General features: G+C 41.5%; 1 protein-coding gene across 1 annotated transcript in view; it reads left to right on the top strand.

The window, feature by feature from the left end:
• DIDO1 (death inducer-obliterator 1) overlaps positions 1–26,371 on the top strand; it is a 47,288-nt gene extending 20,917 nt beyond the window's left edge. The window contains exons 8-17 of the mRNA XM_071573116.1: positions 8,812–9,262; positions 10,069–10,228; positions 10,733–10,849; positions 11,020–11,127; positions 11,581–11,716; positions 11,854–12,397; positions 13,246–13,399; positions 14,412–14,501; positions 15,137–15,332; positions 20,992–26,371. Coding sequence (XP_071429217.1) covers positions 8,812–9,262; positions 10,069–10,228; positions 10,733–10,849; positions 11,020–11,127; positions 11,581–11,716; positions 11,854–12,397; positions 13,246–13,399; positions 14,412–14,501; positions 15,137–15,332; positions 20,992–24,353 — 5,318 coding nt within the window. The 3' untranslated portion in view covers positions 24,354–26,371. The remainder of the gene's footprint in view (positions 1–8,811; positions 9,263–10,068; positions 10,229–10,732; positions 10,850–11,019; positions 11,128–11,580; positions 11,717–11,853; positions 12,398–13,245; positions 13,400–14,411; positions 14,502–15,136; positions 15,333–20,991) is intronic.
• Positions 26,372–26,787: the final 416 nt, after the last annotated feature.

The following is a 26,787-nucleotide window of genomic DNA, read 5'->3' on the forward strand; positions in this document are numbered from 1 at the left end:
TACGTAACTGCAAACGGACAGAGTGTGACTTGTGGCAATTTACCTTATTTGGTACCACAGAAGTTGTTAAATGAGTGGGACTTGGAACGGGAAGTGTTTCCTTCAGAGAAAACCACAGTGTTTGTGATCACTCTCCTGTTTTCCAGCGGGGAGTTACGAAGAGACAACGCTGCCACCTCCTGGAAGTGGGAGCCCTGACTGGTGATAAAAATTTCCTTTTTTTATCCCCTGTCAGGTTTTTTCATTTTTTCTGCAGCAGAACTTGCACTCAAGCTATTCACAAAGTGAATAGTGTTTGCCTGCCTGTATAGTTAAAGATCTTGGACTGCTTGTTCTTGTGCACCTCTAACAAAATACAGAGACTTAGTAAAGGGAACGCAGTGATACTGGGATTACCCCACCAGCACAAAATGTGCATATTGAAATGCCAGGGTTATGGCATGCATAATGTGTGTATGCTTTTTGTTGTGTCTCTTTCTTCTTCTTTCTGTGGTATGAGCAGGGGAAAAAAAGAAAACGCCACTGTGAAGAGAGCAGGGGCAAAACAGTGCACTGAAGACAGGTCAGAATGTAAAAGTGGTGTAGGGAGCTGTAGGTGCTGTTGTGAAGAGAAGAAAGGCCTTGTCTGCACACAGGCTGGTGCCAATTTAATGCCAATTTGGGCAAGATTGTACCAGCTGAAGTTGTGACTCAAGTGCAGTGGATGTGGATATACTGCTCCTTGTTTATCTTAACTGTTAAATTATGTTTTACTTAAACTTTTCTTCTTAAGCCATATGTATGTTTGTCTGCAAGGACTGATGGTAGTTAAACCTTTGGGTCTGAGTGCTTCCCCACGGAACAAAACTAGGCTGCACCAGGTTCCATACACTTATAACTGAAGTACTGCTGGCATCTGAATTAACTCCTAGAAAGTCAAGTTGTCTGTTTAATGCTGTATTATGCAATGTAGGCCTATACTGAGAGGCACTAAGTATTGAGTAGTACCAGGGAAATAAAAGTAATATGTATTTTGTTACTGGCCATGCTCTGGGTCATGTGGCTGCCCTGTGTGTAGGCCTGGCCTAAACCTTCGTGACTAGAGGAGTTTTCAGGAGGTCTGCTGAAAGACCACATAATGATCAGCATACCCAAGATGAGTCTGCCAGAACTTCTGAGAAACTCACTTAGGAGAACTTCTGGCTTTGAAAAGGTCATAGTGCAGGAATGGCTGGTGTGACACGGCAGCTCTGGTGCTGAACTCCCACTGTGACACTGACAGAGCTGTGCCGGCCCAGGGGCTGGCTCAGGACCTGAGCCCTGCCTGTGGAGTGAGGCAGACCGTGGTGGCTGCTGAAGCCAACATCCCCTGGCACCCAGCCAGTTAAAAGGAGCATTGGGATCCTTGGGGAGCCATTATCATCTGCTGCCTGTGAACTCCTGGAGCTCCCCTTCTCTGCTCTACAAGGTATGTTACACCTGCCCTGTGGCTCAGCCACATGAAGATTTTTGCCCTGTGTTTTAAGTTAGGTCCCTGCTACTGGCATGCTCCTATTTTGCCATTGAAGCACCCACCGGCCCTGAGGCACTTGGAGACAGCAGGCCAGCACTCCTGCCATCAGGAGTGCTTGGCTTCGGTGAGGAGCCATTGCTGAGGGGAAGGGTTGGGGGACAGAAACCTGGTATGACATACAGAGGCACTGTGCATATGAGGGTGGTTTGTCTCTTGTCATCAACACTGAAAGTGATGAAAGTTTGATTAAAAACACTCACCACCCTCCTGCTGTTTTGCTTTCTTTTTCTAATTTTACTTCAGTTCTTTGAACTTGCTCACCAGACTGCATAGCCAGTGAAAAACGTTCTTTGCTAGTCCCCAAATAAAAGGGTTTTTTTGAGGTGACCACTTGCACTTTGAGTCAAGTTTGCTGCTGATTTGCTATGTGTGATCTGTGCTGAACTTGGAACCTGAAGATGGCCTGTCCCTGCAAGGAGTGATGATACCAGTCCATGAACAATCTGGAAAATCAGAAGCTGGTTTTTTTCAGCAGTTAGTGCCTCTCTCTCGCTCAGGAGTGCAATAGTATTGAAGATACAGTCGTCTAACAAAGTTAGGTTACTGTAATCTCATGTAGATTAAAATAAAGCTTGTATGTCAAAGCTGCAGATTTTCATGAGTGTAGAGCTACAGGTTGACTTGAATACAGAGAAATCACCATGACAGGCCCTTCTCACCAAGTCTCCTAAGTTAACTTTAAAGACAGGGTAAATTTGTTTGTGTGCCTCAGTGTAGAGGCTTGGCACACAGGCATGTTAATTGCAGTGCAGAGTAGAGCTGATAGAGGCTTTAGAAGAGCAGCAGCGGGGCAGGCAGCACACCTCAGACACTGGTGTTCAATAAACTGAGTTGGTCTTGAAAGTGGAAGCAGACCTGTGCCAGGGGCAGTTAACAGGGAAAACTAACACTGGAACCGATTTAAGAGTAGTTCAACACTTGTGAATTAGAACTAGTGCTAAGCTGTCTTTGAGGGAAATGACCAAAAGTCCAGCAAAAGGTGCAGAGCCGCTAAACAGCCACGGAGCTGCAGTGGTTTCAGAGCTCCTCACCTGCACAGCCGCGGGCAGCGGTGCTCGGTGCCACCAGAGGGGGCTTCAGGGGCACCCAGCGGCTGCGGTGGGCGGCCCCAGCACTGGGACCGGGCACAGCTGCTCCCGAGGGACGGCTCGGAATGGTAAGTAGCTTCCCGTTGTGGAGTGCTTTAGGACTGACGGCTAAAGCACCAGCCCACCCGTGTCTCTTACTCGGTTTTTTAAGTTGGGTAATGCACCAAAAAGTTTCACCTCGAAAGAACTCATGTATTAAAGTTTGGTGTTGGCCTCTACATCGAGGTGGAGGGGTTTGGTTAAATTCTGCTCTCTGTTCAGGTTATTTCTGTCACAAGTCGTGGAGGAAGGGGCACAGCTGCGTCGGACAAGTCCACTTGGGGCACAGGCTGAGTGGCAAAGGGAAGCTGTTGAACAACAGATTCTAAGGTTGAGAGATCCTGCCCATCCTCGGCTTCAGCAGTTTCACAGAGGGAAAAATGCAGTTCTTAAATTCTCAGAGAACTGTCAAAGAGGGGTGAGGTATTTCATCTCTAGGCCAGGAGCCTGTGCTGCTGTGCTTTGTGCTGGAGTGGGTGCCCTCACCTTCTGTGTGCTCGGACTGGACACCTGCAGTGCTGGAGTGACTGCGCAGGAACAGCCACTGCGGCCACCTGTGTCTGAGCCAGAGGAGCCACAGGACCGAGCAGGATTGCACAGCTCAAGCTGCATGTGACACCCAAAGTGCTGGCAGGGCAGTGCCTGAGTAGTGACTGCCTGTGCTGGCCTTTGCACACCTGCACTCCTCTCAGCTGGGTCAGCTCTGTAAGGGCTGGTGTCTCTGCAGAGGTCAGCTCTTCTCACAGCACATAATTCCTCAGCTCTGTCCTTATGCAGGCTGTGTGAATACTTTCTAACAGGTATTTTGGGGGTTTTAACAACTGCAATGCTGCATTAGTGTGAATTTTCCTTCCTGGAAGGACCTATAAATCCTTCAAAGTGTAGTAAATGATCCACTTTTCAATAGGTGGATCACAAATAGCTGTTCGGTTTCTAGATTTCATTATCCCTACTGTAGAATTTTGCAGATCTATTTTTATTGTTACAGAAAAATGTTAATTACTGGCTTTCTTACTGTTTGTGCCACACAAATTCTTATACTGTGCATAAGACTGAAAGTAGAGTTACGGGATTTTGGTTTTGTTCTTTCCCTGAAACTTATTTTACTGACAGAAGTGTGCAAAGGAACAGTAAGCCCACACGTGCTCGGGCAGCCTTTGTGCTGGGCAGTGTCTCCTCACGTGCTGTGTGTTCCTGACGTCGTCCTGCTCCCTTGGGCCTACGCTCCCACTGCAGATGGTTCTGGGCAAGCTGGATGCGGTGCAGCCATCAGCTCCTCACACACTGCCTGGAGGAATTTCATCCTAGGGGAAGAAAAATGTAGATGAATGTAGATGGAAGAGAACACAGTGAAACATTGAGATGGTACTAGACACCAGAGACAGTTGTGCATGAACAACCTAATGGCAAAATCTAAATTCTGGGCAGAAACTTCTGAGTTACTATTCTGTAACAAACAGCTTGCATATCTGCAAGATACGTTTCACAGAAGTCTTTCTAATGTCCTGTAATGGTAGCTGTGATGCCTTAAAAAAATTTAGAAACCACTAAATGGCAGTACCAGAGTCACTGTGAAATGACCTCTTCAGGTATAACAGCCTGTGTTTTATTTACACAGCTTTTAAAAGTTCTGGTGTCAGCTAGAGCCAGATATAAAATTTTTTTAAAGACCTTTTATTTGAATAATTTTAAAACTACAGAGGAAAGGAATAGCATGTGTTTCTTCAGGTATCTAAAAACTGGAAGAACTAAATAATGTCTCCAGCAGAACCTCATCACAACTGAGATAATGTAAATTGAAACCGAGGGGAGAGTGGGGGGTAGTTTTTTGAAGTGGCTTTCAAAAGCTACTATTCCAAAGAAAGATTGGGTGGAGAGGGAAAGGGGGAAGAATCAGAATAGGCTTTGAATGTTACACAGAAATATTTTGAGAGATCAGAGAAGCAAAGTTTCTTTTGGCTAACATAAATGCTCATGATGTAAAACAACCTCCAGGTGCTGCTTATGGACTGTGATAACAAGTGCAGCCTGCAAATCCTTCATTACAAAGCTAAGCAGCCCTACACTGGAAATCCTGCTAAGTTGGCCTCCCACAACTGCATGGCACTGCTGAGACATCTGTTTTGAGATGTTCACAAGTGAAGTACCTGTAACCATCGGGCTCGTCTGTAACAGCGGCTGATGTGGCAGTTCTGTCCTGCTGCGTGTTGTAATGTCTGGCTTAGCTGCACAGGGAATTCCTCAGGGGAGGGTTTCTGTGCCTGTTGACATCTGGTGGGAGAGATTCTACTGCTGTCTGTTCTGAACATACCATAATAATGTTATTCCTTAAGCCTGGGAGGCATGCACTGTTTTCTGCCAGAGGATTTGTTGGCTTTCGCCCTGGGAACAAGCTGGCTCAGCTCTGTCTGAATCTCAGTCACTTTTGCCCTCCTTTCTCTCCAGTCAATAAGGATCCTGTCCTGTCCTAACAAGTGGCCCATGGGACAAAATGGGGCAAATGGGAATTAATGTTTTGTTTAAAATAGTTTAATAATTAGTTTCTAACATAAAGCTAAAGAGGTTCACCTGTGTGCTAAAAGTGCTGAGCAGAAGAGCCACTAATTGCCTTGTTCTGGCCTTCATCATCTGCCTGTGCTGAAACTCCCTGTTACCCTCTTGAGAGGGGTAGGCTGATGGTCAGCCCTTGTCTCATCTTATTTTAAGATCATTTACTGTAGGTATACTGGAGCTAATGAAAAGGAACAAAGTCTCCCTGGTATAAAATGCAGTGACTGCTGTGTACAGTGGCATTGGCTGCACCTTCTTCTCAAGCTGCTCGTGGATTTCATGGCTGGGCACTTTGAAATCGTGGTCTGAGGGAATCCCTGGTCCATGATACATCCCATGTATTTGCTGAGCAGCTCTGGCATCTGTTCAGAAGTAAAATTCCAGATGTATTGGCATACTGCTCTCTAGGAAGAGTACATATTTATGTTAGTGCTTCCAAACACACCAGCCATGTTCCCATTCCTGTCAGGAGGTCCTGTAGGCCATGGGTGTGCTTGTCTTGTGGGTAGGTCCATAGAAGGGTGAGCTGCCACCCGAAGAGCCAGTCCTGCTCCTTCCCGACAAGCCTCTGGGTGCTCCTGGATGTTGGATCCAAGATCTGTGTAATGACACAGTGAGTTCCTTCAGCTGAATTATGTGGCAGCACATTGATCTTGACTCTGAAAACCAAAACTTGGTTGGACAAAAATTCTCATAATCAAAACAGATCTATAGCTGTCATAGGTTCTTTGTATGTGTAGGATTTAAGTAACCTGAATTTTTATCACAGTGTGCACACAATTGGACAGTGTCCATCAGACAGTGCTCTGTCCTGTTGGTTTGAAGAGGTCCTTGGTAGTTCTGAACCACTGAAGGAGCCACATGTGACTGAAGTCAGTTCATGCAGAATCTACCGTCCACTTCTCTAATCAACAAGCCCTGCTTGGGAGACTGTTGTAATTTAGATAGAAGTAGCTTGAAATTGCCAGTCTTTAGGGAAAACTGGGGGAGTAGTGTGATGCTTATGAACTCTTTGAATTTTTTTCCTTTGGCTAAAGAAGCACAGAATTACCTTTGAAATCCTTTCTAAATAGTTATGATGTCAGCTGGCAGGCTAAAGGATGCCTCTGTGTCTACTCAGACCTTACAGATCCTGCTTCCTTCAGCCCTGGGAACTCAATCTATGTTTGTACCTTTTATTTATTTATTATTTATTTTACAAGTCCATATTCTTACTGTGATAGAGCTGTTTGTAACAGAAAGATGTGTGGTGTGGGTGTAGTTCTCATTCTAAACAGACACAAAACATCTTGGTTCTTCTATTTTTAGTTTTATCAGTGTAGTTAACAAAAACTGCTTTGAACTAATCATTAATAGAGAGGGATAGAAGATGAAGTACAAATTTACACTTGCACTGCTGCTGTAAACCAAAAAGAACTAAACATGTTAGTGCTGAGAACTGCATTTTGCTGTCATTGCTTTGAAAGCCAAGCTGTGCTGTCTTGCCTGTCCGTGATAAGTCACAGAACGTGCTGCTGTGCCACCTGCCTGAAAGGATACTGTTCTGTGCAGAAGATAAACTAGGAAGAAGAGAATGGAAGTTAGAGTATTTCCTGCAGTGTTACCAGTTTGGGATATTCGCCTCCTCTCTGTTCAAGACTGACCTCAGAATAGTTTGGCTGGTGACCTCTCAGGTTCTGGTGGCCAAATGTGACCAAACAAAAAACATCAGCAACAGTTCCTTATCCCCTTCCTCCCTCATGGGATTGCCAGACTCCTCCTGATAACTGGAACAGTGTTAGTGGGGTAGGGGAGAGCAGAGGGAACACAGGGAGAGAACACAGAGGGTCGTATGAAAGGTCTCCCTGGCTCAGTCAGACAGAAACCACAGGCAGTCTCTAGGGAAAACAGGGAGTGTGTGAGGGTAGTAATTGTAATCTTTACAGCAAAATCAGCACACCCTGTGAAATGATTTAATATAGTGTGGCAGCAGGTTATTTTGCACACTTCAGATAGTTAAATCTTGCTCAATTGTAAAATACTTTTTGGAAAACAATCAGGATCAAGATACAGTGATTCTGGGTCTTCTGCTGCTTCTCCTGTTCCTGCAGGAGTTCAGCACACACACCCTTGTACTTCACCATGCAGAAGCTCAATTCGTTTCTTGGTTTGTCTCCCGCCCGTGCCTGGGGCAGCTGCCAACAGAGAGGGCCAGTTAAAGGGCTGGGGGTGAGAAGGGTCTTCGCTGGAAGCATATGGTGATGTCTAGGGGTACCTAAACTTCAGGCATGCAGAAAGGTTGCAAGGCCATTTCTTCCTGAAATGAGGGAGTATCACATGTGCCCTACACATTGCAAACCCTCCCCAGACTGAGGGATGATTCCATTGGAAGCTTTTGCAGATGTGTGGGGTTTCTTGAGCCACACCCCCAGGGAGGGCTTTGTCTCCTTGTCCATTTCAGAACAGATAGATGGGACAGTTTAGACCCTTCCCAGTGATTTCCCCTTTCAGAGCAGAACTGGAGGGGGAAGAGGGACCAGTTGCTCCTTCCTTATTGGAAGTTAAACCACTGGATCTTGCCCAGGAGGTGTCCTGTATGTTGCACACAGGGTTTGTGGGCTAATTCTACAGACCTTCAGCAGGATTTGAAACAACTATTTTAGTTGTGGTAGTTTCCCTCAGAACCCATCCTTGTTTGAGCTCTCAAGATCCATGTGTTTGTGTTTGCCCACTGTAACTTTGATGTCTTGTGAAAGATGTTTTCTTTGCAGGAGGGTGGGGTGTGTTTTGGGGGGTTTTAGCTGCGTTCAGTTGTTCATGTCAGTGCCAGAAGGTGAATGGATGAAATGCACTTTAATGACATGTTTGCTTTTAAAGTCCTGTGCAGGTGTATATCTAACAGATGTGAAAACTGGAGCTTTTACTTAAGACTTCATGAATTTTCTTGTGTATAATGCATATCAGTTATTCCAGTAAAAGTGGAGAAAAGATGTTTAAATGCAAAATCTGAATACTGTGAATGGAATAGTTTGAGAATGATGGGAATTAGATGGCCACAGCCTGAGCAGAAGTGTTGATGTTTAAATGTTCTATAAATCTGGATTTTAGCTAGAAACTGAATAGGTTTATTAAACTTCAATTACACTAAAGGTAATATTAATGCAGTTTCAAATTCATGGACTCTGTCATCAATTCCATGATAAACTGGTTCTGTAAGGTGCTATGAGAGTTTTTCTGCTTAAGTGTAGAATGTGAGTTATATTGTCTTACTTTTATTTCTATTTTTTTCTTTTCTATGTGTGGGAGTTTTTGAAGCTTAACCATGAAATCACTCTCAGAAATCTTTGAAGGTGGTGCCTTTTCCTCCCCCCATTTTTTTTGTAAACAAAATTTAAACCAAAAAAACACCCTATGTCAACCTTGACACAGTTTTTAAAATTGCTTTTAACAAGGCTAGTGAGAGTAAATAGCTTAAACTGCCTGCTTGTAGTTACTCTCTGGAAATGGCATTTGACAGATACTTTTTTTATAGATTGGTACCTTGTCTTCATTAATAGAAAGTTACAAAGTTAAGCCTTTAATATTGTAATTTTTTCTTAACAGCTCAAAGGGAAGAGAAAAGGAATGAAGATAGAGCAGAGTCCTCACTGGCATCAAAGAAGACTGTTGTGTCTGTAATGGAGAAACAGTCATCTTCTCTCCCTAAAAATCTGCCTTCCAAGAAGTCTCCATCCTACTCTAACACACCACTCACCAAACCACCACTGAAACCTGCTGGAAGTTTCAAAGGTGTCATTCCCAAGAAACCTTGGGCTTCATCAGGCAGTGTTCCTTCCAAACAGTCACCTCTCTCCCATGGCTCAGCAGTTTCCAAGAAACCAGCTCCATCTTCCACTTTAGGTGGTGGAGGACTCAAAAAGCCTTCACTGCCTCCCGTGTCAGCTGCAGCTGGAAGTAGCCAAACAAAAGCCTCCCCCAGTTCTGCCCAGTCACAGCCCAACTCTCAGATTCGACAAAATATTCGACGGTCCCTGAAAGAAATATTATGGAAGAGGTGGGAATTCAAAGCACTTATTTTATATAGGATGCTACACTGAGAAGTAAATGTTTAGCCTGCAGAGTTTTGTTTATGTCTTGATAAGGAATTTTGAGGGATTCAATTTATGCTACAAATCACTACAATTGGCATTTCAGGTTTATATTTCAAATAAAAATTCCTAATATAAAATAAATGTGTATGTGAATAAGCCTTTAGGAAAAGAAACCTTGCTATCTCATTTATAGTGGGGCAATTACAGTTGAAGAACTAAATTACAGCATAGCAGCTTTTATAATGCAGGTGCTCTGAGTTTTAAAACTTTGTGCTGGCAGTGTTGGAGGTGAAGAGTTGTAGGGAACATAATACAGGAAATAGAGTGAAATATTAAAGGCTCACTGAAGGAGAGATTCTCCCCTCAACATAAAAATCAACACTAAGAAATCCTGCTCAGTGGACAACTATCACTTGGGAAAGAAAAAAACCCAAACACAATAAAGGGCAGGTTTTCCCCCAATGACTGTTAAAGCTAATGCCAGCCAGCAGACATCATAGAGCACTGCCCTCTTGTATTGTCTCTGAAATGGAAATGCTGGTCACAGTGGAGAATCTAGGACTGAAACTCAAGTGCTTGGGTTCCCTGTGGGCAGTGATTAAAGTTTGCCCAAGTTCAAGGTCCTGAGATAGACTTTGGCTCTCAGATGTCAAAGGAGTCTCAAGCCCTCCCTAGGTGAGGAGCAGCCAAGGTCAGATCTGAAAACTGTGGCTGTACCTGAGCATTCACACCTGACATATCTGCACATATCTGTTCTTGTTTTCAACAGAGTCAATGACAGCGATGACCTGGTCATGACAGAGAGTGAAGTGGGGAAAGTAGCACTCAATATTGAAAAGGAGATGTTTAATTTGTTCCAAGTTACAGACAACAGATACAAGAGTAAATACCGTAGCATCATGTTCAATCTCAAGGACCCCAAGAACCAGGTTTGGAACTTTCTTAAAGAGTAAACTTAAATAGAAGTGGGCTTTTTGGATTTTTAAATGGTATACCTTGAACATTAGGAGCTTCAAGATAGAGACTTACAAATTAAACTCTTAAATATTACTATAAATCCATTCAAACCTTTTTTACAATATTTTCATCCAAGTAGGAGTTCAAAGCCTGCATTAGTTGGTCATTGATATTTATTCAGTTTGAGCATTTGATGTGAAATACTTGTTTACAGAGTGGCTTTCTTGAAATACATACAGACTTGGTCTATTTCTTCTCTTGTGACATTCTGTAGTATGTATTGGATACATGATATCTCTGCTTTAAAAGAAGAAAACAGCTGCTGGTATAGATGAAAATATTCACTAGAGAACACTTGAAACTTTCCTTTTCTACAATAGATCTGAAACAGGAGAGTGGCTGTTCAGTTTCTGACATTCCTATTCAGTTATACTGAGAGTTACTGATGATAACGAGGAAAATTCTTCTGTTTTCAGGGACTTTTTCATCGTGTCCTTCGTGAGGAAATTTCACTGTCAAAACTAGTGAGAATGAAACCAGAAGAACTTGTATCTAAAGAACTGTCTGTGTGGAAAGAGAAACCAGCTAAGGCAGTGAGTAACATTCTGTCCTTAGATACCCGTTTGCCAGCCCTTACCACACATATTAAGTTAATAATGCTCAGTTTCAATATACTTTTTCTCTACTGTGTGCCAAATGATAACAAAACATACAATAAAATAAATATATGGACTTTTAACCGGAATGTTTTTGTTTCTCTCAGTTAGTGGAGTCAAGGAGCAAATCTCAGGAAACCAAGAAAACTGCTGTAAAATGGGAACATGTGCCAGTTGTCAATATGGAAGATTCTCCCCCAGTGTCTGACTCTGATGTGAGTACTGGGGCTGTTGCTTCAGCAGGAGGACATAGAGGGGGAGAAATGACAACTGGGACTTCAAATTTGTCAACAGAAGTGCGGATTGTTTTACTGAACTGTAGGGATATCACTGCCTGGTAGTTGTGCTATTAGCATTTTTCATTTAAGTGTAAAGCAGTGCAACAATAAGCATATTTTATAGGCATTTCAAAAGTGCTGCATATTTTTCAGCCCTTGCTGTCAAATTACAGAGAAATCTATTTCCGAACATTAACTCTCTACTTCAAAACACTCTGGAATGAAATGAGGACAAATATAATTTGAGAACTCTGTCTAATGAGATGTGCTTTAACCAAGGCCTTTATTATTTTTTTTAAGAGGTGGAAGTTAGTTAACAGTTTTCAAAGTATTTTTTATTGTTGACAGTAATGACCAACTGCAATATTTTTTGTGTTTGTTCACTTTTAGGAGCAGCAGGAGTCAACCCGAACTGTGCCCAATGTGAACAGTGCTCCTTCTCTGGACATTTTTAGCAGCATGTTGAAGGATACAACAAGTCAACATCGAGCCCATCTTTTTGACCTGAACTGCAAAATCTGTACAGGTATTTACAATGCTGACTCGGGGCAAAGTAAATGAACTGTTACATTAAGAGTGTTGTTTGTTTGTTTTTCTGAAATAGTTTCTCGAAACTCTTTTATTGTTAAATAGTAATCAAAAGATTTTGAAATAAATTTATAGGTCAGATTTCAGCATTGGAAGATGAGGTACCACCTAAGAAGATGAAGTCAGGGGCTTCTGCTAAAAAGGTGGAGTCAAAATCAAAGCCAGAAGTCCAGCCCAAGTCTGAAAGTCCTGCAGCAGCCCCAGCAGCAGAGCCTGACAAAGAGCCTGTCACTGATGATGCCATGGACATTGATGAACCAGAGGCAGAACCAGTTCCTCAGTCAAGCACAGAAACAACTTACATTCCTACCAGCCAGAGCCAGAACAGCACAGACTCTGCTGTACCTGAAGAGGTCTCTGCTTTCCCTGCCTCTTGTGCTGGCCCAGTTGTCACAACCGTGACGGTTTCTGGCAGAGACCCCAGGACTGCCATGAGCGGCTCCTCTGGGACCACAACACCAGCACAGCGTTCTGGGCCTGCAGCTGAGAAAGTCTCAACAGGGGAAACCAAACAGGGAACTTCCAAACCAGCTGCAGCTGTCCCCAAATCCATACTAACCAAACCGTCCTCCTCCCCAGACCCCAGATACCTGGCGGTTCAGCAGTCCCCCAACAGCAGGTGCGTGTGCCCCACAGGCAGCCAGGCTGTCACATCCCTCCTGGGCTTCTCTGCACAGTCCCACATTCCATTCCCTTTCCCCCAGTCCAAAGGCATGTTCAGGTGTAAAGTTCAGGGAGCCTGATTTACATTTTTTATTTGCCATCTCTCATTTGCCTTCCATAGATGATAATATTTTCAGAGCATGAGGGTGTGTTGACAGCAAAGACTGTGCAATGTTTCAGCAGGGAAATAAAATGAGGTTATGCAGACTTAGAGTCTGCATGTGTATTGACATAGAAGAACACACTGTATGGGAGAGATGGTTTAAAGGCATTTCCAGATTTCCATCCTGTATTAAAATACTGTTACATCTGAATATGAACTGAAGTTAAACACTTGATCAGCTTGAAAGGAAGTGGATTTCTTTCCTATTCTAAGTATATACATTAGTAAAAATAAATACTGCTGAGTATATTCTTGTGCAATTGCAGTTAAAATAATTTTATTCATGGCAAATTATTTTACTTTCTGCTGCACATTGTTGACTTAATTAGCGGGAAGTCTGTAATTCCAAGTAGTTTGTTATGGAATTGGAATCACAACAGTTATAGTGGTAACTTAATGTTGTGAAAGTCATGTCTTTTGGCATCTCTTTACCTGTCTACAGCTACCAGTTAATTTTCTGTTACTCATTGCTTTTTTAACTAATAGCAAGTTAATGGAAAACATTAACAAAGCATTTAGTAAAATTTTTGTTATTTATTTAAAAGCAAGTGTGGGATAACAGGAGGAGGGAGGAGAATTTTTAAAAAAGGGTCTGTCCTTGTTTGCTTTGTGTAACCTTTCTGTTTGGATTTGTTTTGCAGTGTTGCAGAGCCACGCTCACCTCAGGACAGCGACACTTCCCTCTTTCTCTCTCGTCTCAACACCATTTGGAAAGGATTTATTAACATGCAAAGTGTGGCCAAATTTGTCACTAAAGCATATCCAGTCTCCGGGTGCTTTGATTACCTTAGTGAGGTTAGCACTGATGTGTGTGTGTGTTTGGAGTGGTCTGGGCTGCAGTTCCTGTTGCTGGAAAGGTTGGGGGCACTGTGTGTTTTTATGGAGTTTTATTAGAACTGGAGCAGTGGTAAATGGTATCCCTTTAGTAACAGGAAAAGTAGCTCAAGAAAAAAATGCAGCCTTTTACAAATTCCTTACAAATCTGTGAAGAAATCTAAGGTCTTTCAACATGTTGGGTTCTAACGTGGAATTATGCCTTTATTTCACCCTCATTGTTTTAGAGATAGTGTTTTAAAGTGGATGCCTTGTTGTGTTCTCAAACTAGATGGGTCACTGATGTGATCTGTGGGAAGATTTTGTTTGGCTGTTTGTGAAAAATATCATCCTTTTTTTGCTAATTTTCAAATAAAACCAGTTGGATGATACAGTTCTGGGAGGGTGTATGTTCAAACAACAAGACAGTAGAAATGTTTGCACTAAAATAAGTAAGCCTTTTCTTTTTCTGTTTTTTCTCTGAAGGGCATCTCAGGTGACTGTTAGGAGGTTTCAAACACAAATGTGTGTTTTAGGAGTTTATTAGTAGGGCTGATGGTTTTTTGGGTATTGCTTTTGCTGATAGGAGTTTCACTGTCCTCGTGACAGGAGGCTCACTAGAACTTAAGTGACTTGCACTGACTGTGGAGAAAATCTGTAGTGCAGAGAGCAGTTTCTTTATAGAAACCTACATATGTGTTATGGCTTCTCTGTAAATGCCAGTAATGTGGATGCAGAACTGTGATGTGTTACTGCTCTCCTTGTTGGGGATGTTTCTGTTTCATGTATCCCGTTGGCCTTTGGGTCACATGCCATAGTTAAACGTCTCCAAATTTAGGAACAGCCTGTCTGAAATCAGAAAGTTAGTTCTGAAGTTTACTAAATATAATTGTGCATTATGCTCTGAGCTGCTGGGATGGGGCAACCTGCACTGCTTTTGTTTTGTTTTCCTTTTTGGTTTTTCTCATACCATGATGTGATACTTCTTGTTTAGGATTTACCAGATACAATTCATATTGGGGGGAGGATCTCACCGAAGACAGTCTGGGATTACGTTGGCAAACTCAAATCTTCACTTTCTAAGGTATTAACTTAAAATCCTTTGCACAACCCAGAAGAAATATACAGCAATGTAAAAGGACAACTTTTTATAATATAAAGTAGTAAATGGCAAATACTGGCACAGATCACCCCAGGAAAACTACCAAAACCACTTTGAAATTTTTGATCTATTGAGGAAATGTGTTTATTGAGCTGCAGATCTTCTTAATCTCTCTCTCCTGCATAGTAGTTAAATCTTCATACTATTTATTAATTGAAATCGTGAAGATTTAAATTGAAATCTTAAAGGAAAGGGACTTATCATTTAATGTATGTAATAGATTTTAATATTGAAATCACTTCAGAAGTGAAAAAATGATGCACAGGATACAGAGATAATAATGAAACTAAGAATTTTCAATTTCTTTTTTATTTGAGCCTCAAGCTCTTCAGTTTGATGCAAGATACACGAGTAAATTGTATTTCTGAAAAATACAAACCTAATTTTGTTTTAATATTACAAATTGAAGAGCAGTAGTCTCTTAAAGTGAGTGTTGCCCTAAAGCACAGTTGGAGTGATAAATGAACAGTTTATTTTACCTCTGGAATTTGCCCTGTACCATTTTATTTGCTGGTATGTTACAGGTTGAGTTTTTCCACTTTGCTTTTGTATTCCAGGAATTGTGTTTGATTCGTTTCCATCCTGCAACAGAAGAAGAAGAAGTTGCCTATATCTCTCTCTACTCCTATTTTAGCAGTCGTGGTCGTTTTGGTGTTGTAGCTAATAACAACAGACATGTCAAGGATCTCTACCTGATCCCCCTGAGTTCTAAGGACCCCATTCCTTCCAAACTCTTGCCCTTTGAGGGACCAGGTAAGCACAAAACAGGGGAGGTTAAATGCTAGGTAAAAATCACAAACCAAAAATCTGAGACAAGTTATTGAATATTTAATGTAAGCATTATTTAAATTTCTTTTATATAAAGCAAATTTTAAACTATGTAAATAGGAGGAAAATGGAAATCCAACACTGCTCAAGATAAAATTGTCTGAAGTTTACACAGTCTTTCCAACAAGATGCTCCTATGCTGTCAGGAGAGTGAGTTTACCTGTAAAAGCAAGGATATAGAACAGCCACTATATTAAAAAACAAACCCAAAACACTAAAAAAATCCTGCCCTATTGTCAGCAACCCCTAAATTCACAAACCTCAGACCCATACAAGCCATTCACCATTGCTTAACTTAAGCAGGAAATTTATCCCACAGAGGAGTCAAGAAACCCGTGAAGACAAAGGTATTTCTGGTGGTTTCCCTGCATTGTCACTGTCTGTGCTGTGTTTCATCTGTACATGCAGTGTGGGGCCTGAGGGGTTTGAAATGTTCTGTTCTACTTGGATCAAGCTCTAGTCAAGTCACTGACCTCAGAAAATCAGTTCTTTGTGGGGAAAGGAACCCCCCATTCCATAGGATTAGTAGGTGGCAGACAGCAGTTGATATAGGCAGGTTGTATTATAATCTTCTGTTTTTAGACAAAATTTCCTCTAGTAATGTTTGGTGAACATGGGGACAGAAGAACTGAGAATGAATTCAACCATGAAACACCCTTCTCTTACAAAATTTGAAGTCATCTTCATCTGAGGATGGAGAAGGTGCATATGCTTAGTTTCCAAATAAGGATCTGGGGGTTTATAGAAAATACCAGTTGAGAAGCTGAAGAGCTGCAGGTTCCAGTGAAGGTAGAGCTCCATTGTCGTGGCTATGGGTGCCACTAAATGGTGGGTATGAAACAACCAACATCCAGGGGCTGACTTTTCTGGGAAGCTGCCTGTCCTCTGCTCCTCAAATACAAGTGTAGCACTAAACTCAATAAAGCTTTCTCAGAGATGATATACAGGAGCAGCACTGGCTGGGCCAGGTTTTCATGGCTTACAACAACAAAAGAAACATCTTTAGTTAAGTGCTGTCCCTTCCTCCATGAGATGGCCAAGGGCGCTTGCTCTGCATCCTCAGACAAGATTTTCCTCCTACACTCCCAGTCTGTTTTATCCATCCTTGAGCAGTGCACAGTCCAGGTGATTGTTTTTAGGCAATAGCTAAAAAGGCAGGATCATTGCTGTCCACATGATAGCAATGTGGGCAGAATTGTTGAATCTCAGCACCTCATAGTCTGTAACTTGCAGAATTCTTGAGAGGTGGGCAAAAACTGTTACTCCATTTTACAGCCAAGGAGTGTACACCAAGTGCAGAACACTCTGGCATAGGGGTGTAGGTAAAGAGTCTTCACTCACAGACTGGTTTTTCCAAGCAGAACAAAAGAAACACCCTCCTTTCTGTGCAGTAGCACAAGGGTGGGATTGGCCATTGCATTGGCTGTAAATGGGAGCTGGTTTGGTAAATAACCTGCTTTAGGGAGACATTTACCTAATTGTTGCCTCTGGCATTCCTGTTGAAATACCAGCTTTGCTTTATTTACTTCTTTTAACTCTCCACTATAGTTTTCATTTCAAATGAAACTCTACCTTAAACTGGAGGTTGGCAAACATAGCCAAACCTTACTCTTAGTAGAGAAATTTGTACTGTCAGCCTGGTTTTGCTGAGTTTCAAGTGCAAAAGTATTTCTAAACTGGAGGGAATTGCTCAGAAGAAATGCAGGTTCTCATCTGCAGGTGTTCATGGAGGCAAATTTTATGAGTCGGGTTTTCAAACAGACACAGATATTTGTAGGCCAGGTGGCTTAGAGAATAGCAAAAGAAACAAGGTTTGAAGGGTATGAGATGGAACAGTTTCACAGAAGACCCACATAGAGTTCTGCCATAAATTCACACTTGTTGGGAACTCCCACGGCAGCCTTTGCCTCTCAGCTGTGCTAAGTTGTGTTCCAGATCAGAAGAATCAGGTAAGCTGTTCTTCGGGTTTGTGTATGTATGAAAACCACAGCATGTAATCCACACCTGTTAATGACATCTGATGTAATTTACTGTTTTTTCTGTCTCTGACATTCAATAAAAATATTTTGTGGAACGTGGTCGTTGTCTCCTTAAATTTAATCGTGTGCCTTCCAGTAGAGTTTAGCAAGGCTTGGAAAAGCATTGCCTTTAGATGGTTTGATAAATATGAGCTGAGGGGGCAGAAGGGAGGGGACAATCAAACTGCCACTCCAGAAATCCTAGTTAGAAGATACTCCATCTTTATCAACCAGTTCCAGTATGGATTAGGAATTTCTCCTGTTTTCTAATGGACTGGATTTGGAACGCAACTGAGGACTCCTGAACTGCACTAGTACCTAGAAGATCTGCAGAAAACTGATATGGGTGATTTAAAGGAAGGTTATCCTGATTTATATTTAGTTAATCTCAGACATTTATTACCAGATTTTATGTATCATGGGGTCTTCTGCACTATCTTTTTGCAGTGGTTTCCTGTATGTGAATTCATGTCTCTGTTTCACATACACACTTTATTTACCATTTTCATTTCTTAAAAATAGTATATTCAGACTTAATTACTAATAGAGGGTGATTTAATGAGGGATGTAGTGGCAATGCTGGGAACATGACAACTATCTTATATAGTTAAAGGAATTGTAATAAAAGAGCCATGTATCAGCAAAGGGTTCCACAAATGCTGGTACTATTTTTGGTAGTTTACAATAGGATCTGTGTTTTTCATGAAGTATGAAGGTATGAATCTCCTCATGCTGTTCAGAATGCTCTTAAAAATTGCAACAAAAGGGCAAAAACTTTAACTGAACTGTGAATGGAGTTTGGTGCCTTCCTCTCAGCAGATCCTGTTGGGAAAAGCAGCAGCAGAACGTGGTGTTACAAACCCAGGTTTCTGTGCCAACCACTTCCCCTCAACAAAGGAACCTGAATGCAGAGCAGGGGCACAGTGCTGGGTGGGATCTGGAGCCCTGAGTTAAGGGGGTACTAATTTCATGTGAGTTGTCAATTGCTCCCGTGATTAATTGGGACAAATATTTAAATGGCATTGATAAAATAGAAACAGTGTCTTGCAAGGGTCTCTGCAGTTTAAAACTCACACGGGTGGGCTTAGTCCATTCTTGTGGGTCTGCCATGGGTGGGCAGAAAGGAGGTTGTGTCTTTTGACAGTGCAGGTACTTCTTATCAGCTGCTGGTGACAGGGAAAGATGTGGCCAGTATACACATAAATATGGTAAATTTGGTCTAATGAACAAAATGTATTTAAGGCTAAGAAAAGCAAATAGTAATCCAATACTAATATTTAGTATAGCCTGTTTTAATGACTTTAGTTAGAGGATGTAACTCAATAAAACCAGCATGTGGACTTCAAATGCATAATAGCATAATAACTGTTATAAATAATTTAGCACTGAAAGCTTCTAACTCTGCCAGCACAGCTTGCAGCATTTCAGAACGTGTTTGTGAAAAGCAGTCATTGAGCAGTAGTAGCAGACTGCAGCCAGCATCTAGTTGTTCCTAAAATTAGGCATTTAAGCTATTTATGGATATTGAGATAGAATGGGGCTGACCTTTGAAAGCTGCTCTGGCTGTGTGTCTCCATTCAAAGAAGTATTTAGTATTTGATCTCTTTGAAGTGAGCGAATGTGGGTGCCAGGTTAGCCAAAACTTAAAATATTTGTGTAAAATTCTCCTTTTAAAGTGTAAAATTTTAATGCATTTTTTTCTATGATGACTAGATTCTAAACAGCAGAATTTATACCTAATTATATTAACTTACTGATGGAATTTATTGCCTTGAAAGTATATTAAAATTTTACCCTGCTTTTATTAGAGACGTGATCCCTGTTACAGGGATTCAAACATGATTTCTTAGTAATTGCTGTTTATTAAATATTCTGCCAGATGGATTTTTGACACCTGTTTATTTCAGTTATTAAGTATTTGAGACTCGTTGTGACTAATTGCATAAATCACAAGTCTGCATGAAAGTCAACCAAAACATTAATAACAGCAGAACAGCAAATGCCTGCTGGGAGTTTTGGGTGAACACATTTGTGAGATATTCTGCACTGGTCAACACCCACCAACTGGGGAGAAATTAATTAGTGTGAACATAAATTTAGAAAAACACCTGAAATGGTTTTCTTGTTAGATGGTAAATTTAAGTGTCCCCAAAAAACTTTGTTTTCTTTTAGCAAAGTAATGGATGTGTTTTGCTAATGGAAGGTATCTGCTCCTGAGGAATCTGGGGCTTTGTGTTGGTATCAGAAAGTTTTCAGTGCTAATACTTAGATATTTAAAAATCATTCCTTAATGAGCAGTTGGTTTAATAAGAACAAGGAACATACATATAGAACATATATATAAAAACTTCTTACTTATGGGATCTTAAATAGAAGGGTCAGTGTAGGTCAGAGCCCTTGCCTGGTCACGTAACCACAGTGAATATTCTCTCTCATTTCACAGGTTATTTTGTGTTTCTATATTACCACTTCCTTGCTGGATGCAAATAGTAACTAATGACAACAGAGGGGAAGGACAGTGGCCCTGCAAGGACCATTAAATCCAGAACTTAAAAAGGCCTCTCATTATACAGATTTTCTCCATTTGCCCCCTCTGTATGTTAAAGGATTCATTCCCTGCCCTTCGATCTAGGAATGTATCTGCCACAAGTGCCAGTGGGAACTGTGCATGTGAGAGGAGGAAATACGATAGCAGGAAACAGACCTACAGACCTTTGCATTTTTCCTCTATCAGAAACTTTCCTATCACTTTTGGATGTACTTCTCCAAGGCTTCAAGTGTGAAGCTCTCACAAAGGAGCATTTCTGCTCATCATGTTTTTTATTTACATATTAAGGCCTAAATATCATCACAGTGTGTGCAGCAGCAGAGGCTGCAAGGCCACCTCAGCCCTGCACACCAGAGCTCACCCAGCCACACACATCTGTGCAATTTCCCTGCTTCCATTGCCTTTTAAATAATGCCCAGCTGGGAAAACAAACAACAAACTGGGAGTAGGTTGCCGGATTTAACACTGTTTCCAAACACAGTTTGTTTAATGTTATCTTTTTAGCCATTATTGGTATTTGTTTAACTTGAAGACAGACAAAGTATTTATAGGCTGTTGTCAGTGTGGACTTACAGCACAGATTATAATACAAACAGCAATGTTTGATCCAGGTGTTCTCACTTTTCAGTATCCCTGTGTATATAGCATACTTGCAAACTATTTAAACATAAATATTTGATTTTTGTATTTTTTTGTAAAAATACAAAAATGTAACAACTTTCTTTGGTTTGAACTTTTGCAGAGATACTTTTTAACAACAATACCTAATGCTGAAATCTTTTATTAAAGGTATCAAAGAAGGAATTTAGACTTAATATATACTATATATATGTAAAGAAATATAAATGCATATGATTGTGAACTAATGAAAATTGCTAATAGGTGATCTGATGGAATTTTAAAAAAACTGTTACTTTTATTACTTTTCTAGCTGCTACTATATAACATAATGAGTTTCTACTGAAAGCATCATTAAAAATCTTGTTTTTACATACACAATCTTTGTGTTCCATTTCAGGTCTTGAGTCATCTCGGCCAAATTTGATTCTTGGATTGGTTATCTGTCAGAAAGGGAAACGTCCTGCCACTGGCATTGAGACAGAAAAGATAGAGGAGAAGCGAAGCAGAATTCAAGCACACGAGGAGCCTGAACCATCACTGTTCTCCAAAGGGGCTCCAGCTTCCCAGGAGAAGAAAACTCCAAAATACACACTTTATTCAGGAGACTCGTCTGTGAGTACAACACCACCTGGATCTCCTCCTCCACCTCCACCCCCACCTGCTCCAGACTCCTCAGCAGTGACACCCTCAGTACTGAAAATACTGTCATCCATTAAAAGTGGACCCACAGCGACTGTGACCCCACCGATTTCAACTGCTGCCCCTGCCAGCGGCACCACCACTCAGTCATCGTCCTCCAAAACCGCCACACCCCTCGAGCACATCCTGCAGACCCTCTTTGGGAAAAAGAAAACTTTTGAGCCACTTGCTAAGGATTCTGGAACTGTTCAGTCTTCAAGTCAGGAAGGTCAAGCTGCTGCTGATGGTGGAGTGTCAGCAGTTCCTCTGTTAGATCCCATTGTACAGCAGTTTGGGCAGATGTCAAAGGACAGAGCTATAGAAGAGGAGGAGGATGACAGGCCATATGATCCCGAGGAAGAGTATGGCCCGGAAAAAGCCTTTGAAATGCAGACTGGTGAAAGTGAAAAACGATACAATGTGGAAAAGCCATCCAATGCAGCAGAACTAGAGGATGAAGCCTATGATCCAGAGGATGAAACTATCTTGGAAGAAGCAAAAGTGACAGTTGATGATTTGCCCAACAAAATGTATACAGACACTAAGAGCAGTTCTTCAGAAACATCTGCTTCATATGTACCTGATTTATCTGCGGCCTCGTCCTTGGTAGAACAGCAGAAAATGTTGGAAGAATTAAACAAACAAATAGAAGAACAGAAAAGACAACTAGAAGAACAAGAAGAAGCCCTCAGGCAACAAAGAGCAGCTGTTGGTGTTTCAATGGCCCATTTTTCAGTGTCTGATGCTTTAATGTCACCACCACCAGCAAAAGCATCCTTAGTAAAGACTGAATTATTCCATCAGGACCAGCAGGCTACACAAAAAGTAGATTTACCTTCATCTTTAAATCAGCAAGCACAAGTTTTAAACCAGGGCTGTGACCCACGACAGAACAGAGATCCTCGCCAGGCTCGAAGGATGGCAGCAGAGAATAATGGTGCTGTTGATTCCCAGATAAAGCCACAGGTGGTACAGAATGAGGCATCCACACGAGAAATTGCTCCAGCGAGTTTTCCAAATGCTTTGCAGACTTCACTCGGTAAGGAAGATAATACTTTAATTTCTGCTACTCCGCCTGGTTTTACTGCTGAAAATTGGGTTTCAAGTGAACAGGCTTCTACAGTGTCCCAGAAAGAAACATCAAACAGCAAATTTGAACACACCATTCAAGTTACTTTGGAAAACCTGAATCAAACAGCTTCTGGAGAACCTTCGACATCCAAACCTATACGTAAAGTGCTGCTCCCAACACCTCCAACTACATCTTTTCAGCCTAATTTCTCCACATCAAATGACAGCTCATCTCTGCAAGATATGCATCAAGTGTCGTGGTCAAATGAGTCAAAGGAAGCAATGGGAATGGAACCCTTTTCAAATACCATGTTTCCTCCTCAGGAAAAAACAGCTGGTCACTTTGAACCAGAGATGGGACTTTCATCAGTGCAATATGATGAGCAAAGGAATTCTCAGTCTCATCAATTTGTAGAACAAACTGAACCCCCACCAATTCAGAGTGAGGGTGGACCTCCCCCACAGCACTTTGAGGAAAACAGGGCATTTTCTTTGTCTGGGCAGAAAGGAGGTCCTCCAATGATGCTCAATGCACCTGGAGGACCTCATGGACCTAATTTTAGAGAACCAGCACCACAGTTCTCTGATGAGCATGGTTTTCCAAATAATGATGGGCAAAGAGGACCTCAGTCTGGAAGATTTGGAGGTCAAAAGGGTCCCCTTCCTCCCTTATTTTCTGGACAGCATGGACCATCATCATATTTTGGTGATAACAGGGGCCCTGCTCCTTATCATGGTGGTCCAAGAGGAATGTCACCACCTCGTTTTGAAGATCACAGGGAACCTCACATGGAACAAAGGGAATTCTCAGATTCCCAATATGATGAGATGATGGGGCCTCCAGGACAGTTTGAAGGACCAGATTCCCCTCCATTTATGGGAAACAGAGGACCTTCACCTTTTCCTTTTGGAGGTCAAAGACGACCCCCACCAGGTCAGTTCAAAGGACAGAGAGGGGGGCCTCAGTTTGGAGGGCCAAGAGGTCCAGCCCCCAGTCATTTTGGGGGACCAAGAGGGCCTCACCCAAATCAGTTTGAAGGGCAGAGAGGTCCAGCTCCAAATCATATGCCTGGTCCAAGGGGACTTTTGCCACAGCCATACGAAGAACGGAGAGGGAGCCCACCACCCAGGTTTTCCAACCAGAGAGGTCCAGCACCACATCAGTTTGGAGGACCAAGAGGAGGCCCACCTGCAATGTTTCCAGAAGAAGATGAACCTCCCCCTTCTAGATTTCATTTCCAAAATCAGTCACAACAAGGTATGAAACCACCAAGACCACTTCTAGACCTTCCAAGCCATCCACCAACTCACAGAAAAGAGATGTGGGATGAAGGTGGACCATCTGCATCTATGTCCGGACAGGGATCTGAGTCAGAAGGACAGTGGTCATCTGACTTCCGAGAAGGCAAAAATCCTGAATACAGAGGCCAGACATTTGAAGGGAGACAGAGAGAGAGATATGAGGGAGGAAATAAAGACAAGAGTTTAGATCAGGCAGAGCCTCAGCAAGGAGATAATCGCCAAGGCAGAGTCTTCGAGGACAGACGAAGGGATCGAGAACATGGCAGACCTTGGGAAAGAGACCGTGGCAGAAACTGGAACAGAGACAGGGACTGGGAGAGACACAGAGACAAAGAATGGGATAAAAATAGAGACAGGAGCCAAAATAAAGATAGAGACAAGGATTCAGAGAGGGGTAAGGAATGGGAAAGAAGCAGAGACCGAGACAGGACAAGAACCAGAGACAGAGACTCCTACAGAAGACGCGATAGAGAGCGATCGAGAAGCAGAGACAGGGATCGCGACAGAGAGAAAGACAGGGACCGGGATCGGAGCAGGGAGAAGGAAAGGGATCGAGACAGAGATCGAGATCGCGACAGGGAAAGAGGGAAAGATCGCAAAGATAGGAGTAAGAGTAAGGAAACTGGTAAAGAGACAAAGCCAGAAACACCAAAGGAAACTCAGAAACCAGTGGAAACTGAAGCTTCATCTTCGAGCAATCAGTCATAGAGCTATGACTGATACTGTATTTCCCACAACTAATACACTTTTGCAACACAGCAAGGACTGCACATCTTCTGTATATACTGTATATATTCTCACCTTTCCAAAAATTCTGTTGTAAAACTAGCCTTACCCAATGGACTGATGAATTAGCAATTTTTCAACAACTGTGAATGAAAATAATCAGCTAGATGAAAAGCAAGAACATATTGGACTTTCACTTGCTGCATTTTGTGCATAATGTTTTTCTTATAAAAATTCACAATGTTAACTGTACTGAAATTTTGTTTTTTCTACTCACATCTTTATCTTAAAGTTTCCATTTACAGTACAGAAATGGAAAAAGTCTAAGAAGAGCATATTGCTTTTTAAGATTATAAAGTTATGTTTTCCAGTAACTTGAATTGTAATTTTATAAGAGAATTTAATCCACACCTGAGGAGCCATACCTTTACATCTCAGTTACATGGTATTTTGGTGTCAAAATTGTTCCCACAGCACACACGTTAAAAAGGTTGTTGTGTTTCTTTTACAACAGACGGGTCGTGCATTTAGGAAAAGGCTGCAGAAGAACAGTGTTAATGAATTACTTGTGACTGATGGAGGATGTGAAAATGGAATGTTCTAAGCTTAAAGTGCACTATCTTCCTTTCATATACAGGCGTTTTCATTTTGGAATCCATCTCTTCAGTGTACAGCAAAGAAACAAGTTGTACTTAGTTTATTTTTCATAATGTTTTTAATATCCCATTTTTACAGTCCTGTCATTAAAGAACACACAAGAGTAGCACCTTTATAACCAGCTAAACTTACAAAAGCATCTGAACTTATCTGAAAACGGTGAAAACTACAAATGAATTGGTAAACCATAGGAAGGAAGAAAATTTGGTTAAATAGCAACTAAGTTGCTACTTCAGTTGAACTGATTTAGTGGAGCATGTTTTGGTTTTGCAGAATTTTGCCATAGACTTAAGAAATGTCCCAATTTGATTGACTTTTTCATTCTGAAAGTGCTCTTTCATTCTAGAAGGGCTCTTGAAAAATGAGTGTTACTGTTCCTTCGTTAGACCCTACTTAGGCTGGCAGTGTATATAAAACTCCACTAAAAAGATACAGTTGCATTAAACTCTAAATTATTGTGGCACATCATGTTGTGATTGAAGAGGAGCATTTTTCACAATGAAATACATTACATTGCTACTTTTCATGTAGTCCTCAAGTATGTAATTCTAAAGTAGGAAATAAACCCCCCCTAATTTATTTCACCATGGAAACTGACAGTCGGGTAAATATTTTGATAAAATAGTTTTGGAAACATAAAATTAGATTCCTGGAAACATTTTTTATGTTGAGGACTACATTACAGGTAGCTTGTATATCACCACAGTCACATTGGTGCATCCTTGAGGTCCTTGTACCTCCAGGATTTGCTGGTTGAGATGATGGTCTGTTCTGAACGTGAGGGACAACAGTCACATGCAAAGAAATGATACTGAATGCAAACAACAACTACGGTGTAAGATTTTTTTTCTTAATGAGATGTTTCTAATTTAAAGACATACACAAAAGTATGCAAAAAGTAAGTGTGTTTGTTTAGGTTTACTTGATAGAAATTTCTGTAAATTGTATTTTATATGGCAGAATATATCACTGTACATTAAAATATGGGAGTTCACAGGTTTTTGTTACTGTAAGTAGAATAAACATCTACAGAGAGCCACTGTCCATTTCTTAAATATGTGTATATTATTTTCTACATCTTGCTACTTCTCCACAAACCACAAGAGACTGATGGCACACGGGTTTTGATGTGTTTTGCAGGGATGTCACTACCAACTGATGTTTGTGGGTCCTCTAAGAAACAGACAAAACCCTGTGCTTATGGTTCTTCTCACAGTTCTAAACCATCCCTAATTTATTCTGAAGGGATTGTTTATTTGAATTAGGAATTTCACTCACACACACACGCACACAGGATTAGTTAATTCAGGTCAGAGTTGAGCTTAATAAAAACTTAGTTCACACCACTTATGAATTCCTTGCCTTTATGTGTTATGAAACAGACGTGTGACTTTTCCATGTGTGACTTTTCATCTTGTGGGAGACTGTCCTTTATCCCAGACTACTCTGGGTGATTGTTCCCAATTTAAGAACAGTAAATATACCCTTCCAAAGATCTAGTGGCAAAAAAAAAATCAACATCACAGTCAGGCACTGGTGACTGACTTACAGCACAGCATTATATGGGTTGCCATGAGCTGCAGGTGGATTTTGCCACAGGATTTCTGTGCTCTCTGATGCAGCAATCAGTAAAAGCCAGGCTGGAACCAACATAACAATTTAACTCAAAGAGAATAAAAAGGTTCTAAATGATTGTCCTGCATTGCAGAAAAAACAGTTCTCTGGCTTTGTCCAAACTTTTGATTAACATGAAAGAACT

The sequence above is a fragment of the Pithys albifrons genome, chromosome 18 (assembly GCF_047495875.1).
Source record: "Pithys albifrons albifrons isolate INPA30051 chromosome 18, PitAlb_v1, whole genome shotgun sequence".
In the NCBI taxonomy this organism is placed as follows: Eukaryota; Metazoa; Chordata; class Aves; order Passeriformes; family Thamnophilidae; genus Pithys; species Pithys albifrons.